General features: G+C 40.0%; 1 protein-coding gene across 1 annotated transcript in view; it reads left to right on the top strand.

Moving 5' to 3' along the window:
* LOC135214254 (segmentation protein Runt-like) overlaps positions 1-10,000 on the top strand; it is a gene marked incomplete at its 3' end in the record, with an annotated part of 122,095 nt that overhangs the window by 42,379 nt on the left and 69,716 nt on the right. Inside the window, exons 4-5 of the mRNA XM_064248319.1 lie at positions 2,963-3,061; positions 3,329-3,442. Of these exons, the coding sequence (XP_064104389.1) occupies positions 2,963-3,061; positions 3,329-3,442 (213 nt within the window). The remainder of the gene's footprint in view (positions 1-2,962; positions 3,062-3,328; positions 3,443-10,000) is intronic.

Here is a 10,000-nt window from a genome sequence, read left to right as displayed (position 1 = left end):
CCTAAAACAGAAAACGGGAATTAAAAAAAATTGATAGGGCCCAAAATAGAAAACAGGAATTTGAACAAAATAGATGGACCCTAAAACAGAAAACGGGAATTTGAAAAAATTAGATGAAGTCTATAACAGAAAACGAGAATTTAAAATAATAGATTGAGCCCAAAATAGAAAAAAAGGGAATAAAAAAATAGACGGAGCTTTAAACAGACGACGTGAATTACAAAAAATAGATTCAGCCTAAAAAATTTTAAAAAATGAATCTGCCTAAAACAGAAAACAGGAATTTTAAAAAAATAGATGGAGCCCAAAATAGAAAACGGCAATTTAAAAGAATTGATTCAGCCTAAAACAGAAAACGGGATTTTGAAAAAAAAATAGATGGAGCCTAAATCAGAAAACGAAAATTTTTAAAAAATTACAAAAAATAGATTCAGCCTAAAACAGAAAACGGGAATTGAAAGAAAAATAGAAGTATCCTAAAATAGAAAACGGGAGGCGAAGCAGTATAGTGGTAGTGTATAGCAGTTAATTCTACAGTATAGAACCGCAGGCAGGCCCATAATAATAGACACTCTAAACCCCACATTACGGGGTTGGAAATACGCTCAAGTATACTTTTCAAACAGAGATAAGTAGAGATAAGTACACATACCAAACCACACACGAGATATATATATACACGCTCGTGCCACCTCTAACCACGACGGGGGGCGGGTCTAGTATCTACACCTTAATGGCCTGTGTACACGCACCTCCATACCACGAGCAAGGGGTAGGGGACGGTGTTGGTTTTACGTGGGGGGAGGGGGTTGGTCCTGTTTGCTTGTGGGAAAGGGGGTAGGGAGGGGTGGTGCGAAAAGGAATATACTACACTGATCTGGTCAGAGCGAAATGATGATTAAAATGAATTCTTTTTTTTTTTATTACTGAATTATTTGAACTTTTGAATACAATTGAAGTTAGAATGCTTCTGGGATCAATTGTCTTCTCCATCTATTATTATTATTATTATTATTATTATTATTATTATTATTATTATTATTATTATTATTATTATTATTTATTTTTATTTTTTTTTTCTTTTTGCTCTATCACAGTCCTCCATTTCGACTGGGTGGTATTTATAGTGTGGGGGTCCGGGTTGCATCCTGCCTCCTTAGGAGTCCATCACTTTTCTTACTATGTGCGCCGTTTCTAGGATCACACTCTTCTGCATGAGTCCTGGAGCTACTTCAGCCTCTAGTTTTTCTAGATTCCTTTTCAGGGATCTTGGGATCGTGCCTAGTGCTCCTATGATTATGGGTACGATTTCCACTGGCATATCCCATATCCTTCTTATTTCTATTTTCAGATCTTGATACTTATCAATTTTTTCCCTTTCTTTCTCTTCAACCCTCTGGTCCCATGGTATTGCGACATCAATTGAGTGATACTTTCTTCTTGACTTTGTCAATCAACGTCACGCTGGTCTGTTTTGCACGTATCACCCCTATCCGTTTCAGATACCATAGTCCCAGGGAGGATCTTTGCGTGATCGTTTTCTATCACTCCTTCAGGTTGGTGCTCGTACCACTTATTACTGCAAGGTAGCTGATGTTTCTTGCTTGCACAGGCTCCAGTGGAGGGCTTTTGCCACTGAATCATGCCTCTTTTTGTACTGGTTCTGTGCAAGTGCCGGACATTCGCTTGCTATGTGGTTTATGGTTTCATTTTTCGTATTGCACTTCCTACATATGGGAGAGATGTTATTTCCGTCTATCGTTCTTAGAACATATCTGGTTCTTAGGGCCTGATCTTGTGCCGCTGTTATCATTCCTTCAGTTTCCTTCTTTAGCTCTCCCCTCTGTAGCCATTGCCACGTGTCATCGCTGGCTAGTTCTTGAGTCTGTCTCATGTTTTGTCCGTGCATTGGTTTGTTGTGCCAATCCTCTGTTCTGTTGGTCATCCCCCTGTCTGTATATTTTTGGGTCTTCGTCTACTTTTATTAGTCCTTCTTCCCATGCACTCTTTAGTCACTCGTCTTCACTGGTTTTCAGATATTGCCCCAGTGCTCTGTTCTCGATGTTGACGCAGTCCTCTATACTTAGTAGTCCTCTCCCTCCTTCCTATCGTGTTATGTATAGTCTGTCCGTATTTGCTCTTGGGTGTAGTGCTTTGTGTATTGTCATATGTTTCCTGGTTTTTTCTGTATCTATGCTGCGGATGGTTCTGCCTTCGTCCATTCCACTATTCCTGCGCTGTATCTGATTACTGGCACTGCCCATGCGTGTTATGGCTTTTATCATATTTTCGGCGTTGAGTTTTGACTTGAATATCGCCTTGAGTCTCTGCATATATTCTTTTTCCTGATCGTGTGTCCTTCATCTCTTGGTGTTTCATATCCCGCCCCTCCTTCCATTATTCCCAGGTATTTGTATCCAGTCTCATCTATGTGTTTGATGTTGCTCCCATCTGGTAGCTTTATCCCTACAGTTATTGTTACTTTGCCCTTTTGTATGTTGACTAAAGCGCATTTTTCTATTCCAAACTCCATCCTGATGTCCCCAGATACAATCCTTACAGACTGGATTAGGGTATCTATTTCCTTGATGCTCTTACCATACAGCTTGATGTCGTCCATGAACATCAGATGGTTAATTCTGTTGCCTCTTTTCTTGAGTTGGTCCCCGGCATCCATCTCCTGTAGTACTTTTGTCATGGGAACAGTGGGGACAGCGAGTCTCCCTGGAAGATCCCTCTCCTGATATTAACCTCTGCTAGTCTTATTCCAGAGCTTGTAAGTATTTTATTCCAGTTGCGCATTGTATTTTTGAGGAAGCTGATGGTGTTTTCCTCTGCCCCATATATTTTCAGGCATTCTATTAGCCATGTGTGTGGTATCATGTCGAAGGCTTTCTTATAGTCTATCTATTATTATTATTATTATTATTATTATTATTATTATTATTATTATTATCAACAGGCTGTAGTGGCTTTCCCTGGCTGGGCCGACCATTTCTTCCGTCTCTGGACCACTTGAGACCAGACCCTTTGGCAGCCTCTTTGGGTCTCAAATACACAGGTAAGTATTCTACTTTTGCCCTTATTGAACGCACTCAACCACAGTCAATAGGTCTACATTTGGCTGTATTGAATGTAGGCAACTACAGTCAATAGACCTAAATTTGGCTGAATTGAATGCAATTCAATAATTTATATATTATATATATAAGTGCATGTATACAGGGTGTTCCTAAAGTCTCAGTACCATCACAAGTGTTTACTGCTTCTAATGGTACTGGGACTTATGGACACCCTGTATAATATCTTATTTCTCCATGTTTCGTAGAGTATGGATACGCGGATAATAATAATAGCCACGAAAGCAATGACGAGGTTATGGCTCTCGCCCTGCCAATGAGAATGCTCGGGTTCGATGACCTACCTGGCGGAGACGCTCTGGGTACGTTGTCTTCAATCCCATTTGTGCCTTTGTTAACCCTAGTAGCGTTGAAAGCACTTCGTAGTTAGTTAAAGGTAGTGGGTAAGAAAAAAACTCCATTCGGGCAAAGGTATGATATTTTGAACACAGACATTCAATAAGAAGATTTTTGCTTTCTCGGGGAGTAAGCCTACAAACTGTTTTTGTTCGTGCTGTTGTTGTTCTTGCTTTGGGGGCGGGGGTGGTGTTAGTAAAACCTAAAAAAGGTTTGGAAAAAGAGTTTGGCGTTGAGTTAAAGATACAGGAATTTTAGGATAGGACATTTGTGATATATTTATTAGAATAAAAATGTAAAAACATGAATAATATGCATGTTAAACAGTACAGAACAATTATTTCTGATGAGATATAGTGTATTTATTTTAATTTTCTTTGGTGAAACAGAGTTCTATTTGACCGCAGATTTTAGCACGCGTCCCGAGTAAGTTGGAGGTGGGATTACGCCTTGTTAGCATATTCAATGGTCCTTTCCGAAAAAAATATATTCGACAGTCCTTTTAGAAAAAATTATCAACTTTGACGTAGACCCGTATGATTATGCATTATACAGTCTAGTCCTGGCGTCAAATTCTGCCTAAAATCATTGTAATCAGATTTGGAATGCGTTCTCATCTTAGACTAGGATAGGGAACTGGAAAAATGCAGAGAATCAATTTGCAGTAAGAACGTAAGATGATTTAGAAATCTATATATATAAAAAAAAAATAACTTTCTTTTCTTTGATCCCGCATTTCGAACTTCCCATTCGGTTTAGGTCACCCGCCGACCATTTTCTGTGATTTCTTAAGCCTTTCTACTGTACAGAACTGATGAGTGTTGAAGTTTATAATACTTTACATCATTTATGATCCTGTGGGGGGAATAAAGGAAATCTGTGATAATCACGCATTGAAGCGAAGATACAATGTATTACTTCCCTGACGCTATTCTCCTTCGCGTTTGATTACATTTTTATCTATTCGTTTATCGATTTATTGTTTCTTTTTGATGAGTGAGATCTCTTCTTTCTGCATTTCCCTTTACCTTCTCTTATTTCCTAATGAGCACCATAATATTCTTTGGCAGCTTGAATTTCAAGTCAGTGGGCCCTTTGGTGGGCTTGTTCCATATGAGTAGGGTTCATCATCTAATTAATAATACCTTGCAGTGATAAGTGGTACGAGCACCAACCTGAAAGAGTGATAGAAAGCGATCAGGCAAAGATCCTCTGGGACTATGGTGTCAGAACGGATAGGGTGATACGTGCAAATAGACCAGACGTGACGTTGATTGACCAAAAATCAAGAAGAAAGTATCACTCATTGATGTCGCAATACCATGGGACACCAGAGTTGAAGAGAAAGAAAAGGGAATAGATAAGTATCAAGACCTGAAAATAGAAATAAGAAGGATATGGGATATGCCAGTGGAAATTGTACCCATAATCATAGGAACACTAGGCACGATCCCAAGATCCCTGAAAAGGAATCTGGAAAAACTAGAGGCCGAAGTAGCTCCAGGACTCATGCAGAAGAGTGTGATCCTAGAAACGGCGCACATAGTAAGAAGAGTGATGGAGTCCTAAGGAGGCAGGATGCAACCCGGAACCCCACACTATAAATACCACCCAGTCGAATTGGAGGACTTAGATAAAAAATAATAATAATAATAATGTCCCTGGAAAGGAGTCTGGAAAAACTAGAGGCTGAAATAGCTCCAGAACTCAGGCAGAAAAGTGTGCTCCTGGAAATAGCGCACATAGTACGAAAAGTGATGGACTTCTAAGGAGGCAGGATGCTACCCGGAACCCCACACTATAAATACCACCTAGTCGAATTGGAGGACTGTGATAGAAAAAAATAATAATAATAATTTCGCAGTACGTAGGCTTCAGGGAACCCCTCGAATTATATTTACATCCAGTGGCCCAGAAAGTGACATTGAAAAGTCTTGAATATTGAAAACGTAATGAAGCCACCTGGTGAATTTTCGAAGCCAAGAGCAAAGTATAAATCCCGTCTCCTAAAATGGGGAAGACCGCGTTCATAGAGAAAAGTATGAAGTCGAAGTATGGCATCGCGTGACTTAATTCTGAGAGAATTGTTTGTCGCGACGGGTCACCTGTAACCACCCAATGTCCTTTCATTGTAAAGGAAGAGGTTTTATTTGGAGGCAAACGCGTCGCTGTGTGGGATACCACATTCTTTTTACCCTAGACTTATGACCTATTTCTTGAACTCAGGTTTGCCGCTGTTTGGAATTTTTCTCACTATATTTAAAACGAATGCATACAAGTACACACACACACACACACACACACACACACACACACACACACACACACACAGTTGTTAGCCGTGCGCCCTAACCTCACAGATATTCTTCTGTCTGTTACTGAGGACCGTTCAGAACACTATTAACAAGGGGAGAGAGAGAGAGAGAGAGAGAGAGAGGAGAGAGAGAGAGAGAGAGAGAGTGTTTGGTATTTACTTAATGCATTTTAGTGGTTCAATAAATTTTTGGTAGTATTAACATTGGCTCGCATAGCTCGTTGGCGAGATGTATTATTTCTTCTTCTTCTTCTATTTATTATTATTATTATTATTATTATTATTATTATTATTATTATTATTATTATTATTATTATTATTTGAAAAAGAAACCCACAAAATCACTGTGTATAACGTGTTTACTATAAGTGTTACATTGAGTAAAATAAAATGTAAATACTTATAAGTAAACACAGTTATACACAGTGATTTTGTGGGTTTCTTTTTCAATCTTCAGATGAAAACTGAAAGAAGTTTTCGTTGGGTTCATTATTATTATTATTTTATTATTATTATTATTATTATTATTATTATTATTATTATTATTATTATTATTATTATTATTATTATTATTATTATTATTATTACCTGGGCTTCAAAAAGGCATTATCAGGATGCCTGTACAGGGCATTCAATGGAGATTGACCACTCGTGAATTGCTTGCATATCATCTTTGCTATATGTCCCCCAACTAATGTAGTATACCTAGGCTCACAGGCACGTTGCCACACGCGCGTAAGTCACGTTCGTGCGTGTGTATGCGTGTGTGTTCGTATGTGTGTTTATTAATGGTTTTGTAATGCTTACCGCTGTGTGTACGTCGCCTTCATTTGGGCGTGGCGTGACGTATTATATATATATAAACCTTACGAGCTGTGAATATGATTCCGCTCGTCGGGCGTTTTTTGTTTTTGCTGCAACATGTCTCCGTTTCTCTTTGCTTTTTGGGTTTTTAATGGAAGTCTGGACTTTGTGTTTGTGCTGTGTTAAGGGCCAGAGCTACATTATTATTATTAATTAATTTATTACTATTATTATTATTATTAACATCAGTAGCAGTACTAGTAGTGGGAATACGTAAGCAATGTAGCAGGGAATTGGGTTTGGAGCGTGGATCACAGATATTGTACTTTGTGAATTGGATTCTGAAGAAAAACCTTATTATTAATAATTGGTTATTAGTTATTGTATTATACAGGTGTAAACAGGCACAGGTAGTAGTAGTAGTAGTAGTAGTAGTAGTAGTAGTAGTAGTAGTAGAGCAGCATATAGAAAAAGTAGAACCTGGATTCATTAGTCCATCTCATTGCTATAGGCCTAACGTGCCATGTATTTTTTAAGTGCGGTTGTCAGTTGGACCTGGAATCTAAAGCCACCTCCAAAGACAACCAGAATACGCCTCTTTATCATCTGGAAGAAAGGGTTCTTTAATCTTAAGGAAAATAGACGCAGAAACAGAATTCCAAAGCTTGGCAAGCGAAATAATGAGACAGAAAACTCTTGAAGTCAATTTAATTCATGATAAATTTGACGAAGTATAGATCACATCCCACCCAGCTGCGACCTGCAGCAGTCTACTGCAGACATTGGTTAGATCAAGAGATGTACTTTAGTTTCAACGAGAGAGAGAGAGAGAGAGAGAGAGAGAGAGAGAGAGAGAGAGAGAGAGAGAGATGGGGGGGGGGGGGGATGTTTTTAAGGCTGGTCTTAATAAGTTCCTTTCGGCGCAAAAAAAGAAAGAAAAAAAATTGACCTCAATCTTGAAAACGCAAATTGTGCCAAATGATAATCTTGGTAATGACTTACCGTCGCATGTCTGAATCGTTAGTGTTTTGTTTCAAGAAACTGTTTTTTTGCTTAAATGCTGGGAGGGACGAGATCCTCATTTTGTATTGTCCGCTGTGTCTTGGTAGACATTGCTATCCTTTTTCTCAGTGTAGTACTAGTTCCAGTTTCACGATAACTGAAGTAAAAAGAATTCTGTACTAGCCTGCATTTCATCCAACTGAAATAGAGAGAATTCTGTACTGCATTAATCATCCAACTGAAATAAAAAGAATTCTGTACTGCATTTCATCCAACTGAAATAGAAAGAATTCTGTACTACATTTCACCCATGACTTGAGGTAAATCAAATTACGCCTAGTGTTTGGGGTCGCCTGAAAGCCTGTAATTCAGTGGGGTGGAAATTACGTGTAATCAACACAGCAAGTGCAGTACAAGTAATAAGTTAATTTCACTTCGACTTCACTCCGTTGCGAAAGAAAGTCGCCACGAAACGTTGAATGCTTGCTTGAATTATATATAATTATTTCTACGAGCGTCTGAGGATTCGAACATGAGGTCAACCTGTTGTTATAGTCTACCATCTACAGTGTTTTTCGGTGTTCATCTACAATGTGCCAATGCGTTCAACTACAGTGTGAAACTGTGTTAATCTACAGTGCGCCACTCAAGCACACCGCAAGTGCCACCCTCCTACGTGGTTGAACTCCAGGTAATTGTTAAATATTTGATTGTATTTTTTGCATAACTTCCTCATTGTTTACTTGCTGCCAAGCAGCGTAGCTTAGCTAGGCATTGCGTGTATGGCACCTACCGCTATTTTCAAACCACAGTCATTAGGCCCAATTACCTAACCATCAATATTAATAACACCTACTAACTACCGACCGAGGTAGATTATACCATCAGGAGCGAGGCATGTCTGTAAGTTACCGTGGAGCTATAATACTAAGGTTCCTTTTCCCTCACCCCACAAATACAGGTCTCCAAGACACTTCAATTAACTGAGGGTGACTCTCTTGTGAGAGCGACTTGTTTTAATGCGTTTTCTATTGCTTTCTTTTTCGTCAGCGTGCAGTTGGACAAATCTAGTGTACTACTGTGCGTTGCTGTACGTTGAGTTCTTAAATCTTCCTCGCCACGCAACCGTTGTACTTCCTCCTCGTTCTCCTATCTAGTATAACCCTTTTCATTCCTTTTTTACTGTACCTCCGTTCACAATCTCTTTCTTCTATCTGATTTTCCTCAACACTTTCTTAACAGTTGTCTCTTAGTGCAACTAAGGTTTTCCTCCTGTTAACACCTTTCAAACCTCCTTGATGACCTCATCATAGGCCTAAATTCTATGTTTCTTCCTTCCGTCTCCCTCATTCTTTCTGCCCTTCTCTCTCTCTCTCTCCCCTGTTTTTTTATTTACCTCTTCCTTTCGTGTTCTTTCTATGTCACCTCCTCCTCCCCCACCTCGTAAAGCCCAATCTATTCTCTAGACCTTGGTTTAAGTCGTCCTCCTTTAGTACCACGCAAGTGCACATATACGTATACCATCCGCCCCGTTCCCTCCCTACAGGTAACAACACCACTACGTCGCTGCTACCACCATTTACCAACACCACATACCAACCACCTTCGCCGCGCCGACAACCACACCACCTCGTGTCCGCATATGACCCCCTAGCACGCGACGCCTACATTTAAAACACTCCCCGAATTACCGTTTTCGTACCGCGTTCGAAAGACGCAACCGGCCGCGCTTGGCGGGAATCGATTCCCGCCCTTACGGTGTAACTCCCGTAGTCCGGGAATGCGACGTGGCTCGGGAATGTTGGAATACGGCTTTTGTGGAATCGTTTTAATACGGCGAAGCAGGACAGTTTAGCAGAAGGAAAAAGATGATGATGGGGGGAAGGAGAAGGACTATAGGGGTCTAGCGGGTGGTTAGATAGGGACACGGAGCTTCGGAGTCCCCCTAGCTGGGTTTGACAATCATGGAGGAATGCATTACCACCGCCTTGTTAGTAGACAAATAGATGGAAGGGGGAGGGGGAGGGGGAGTTCGGTAGTTCAAATATGCCACCACGGCCAACCTCCCATTGTCAATCATTACCGATGGATTGGACGGGAGGGATGTATCACTAGACTCACAACAGAAGGTGGTCATTTTCAGTTTTTTTCGTCGATACCTCCCTCCTCCTCTTCTTCTCTTCTTCCTCGCACGGGAAATTCGTCCTGCGAAGATTTATGTGAAGGACAACATGCCAAGACCATATCCCCGGCTGGTAAAACGGTTCATTACCGAGTCTTACTAGCGAGTTTTTATTTATTTTTTTTTTACATTATGCGATCATCTTGCTTCAAGCTCGAAATATCTGTTTTATCTCCAGAAGTCAAATAGAATAATGAAGTTGCTTTTGGTCACCTTCACCAA

Source organism: Macrobrachium nipponense, chromosome 45, assembly GCF_015104395.2.
Source record: "Macrobrachium nipponense isolate FS-2020 chromosome 45, ASM1510439v2, whole genome shotgun sequence".
Classification (NCBI taxonomy): Eukaryota; Metazoa; Arthropoda; class Malacostraca; order Decapoda; family Palaemonidae; genus Macrobrachium; species Macrobrachium nipponense.
This window is presented reverse-complemented; position numbering and strand designations above follow the sequence as displayed.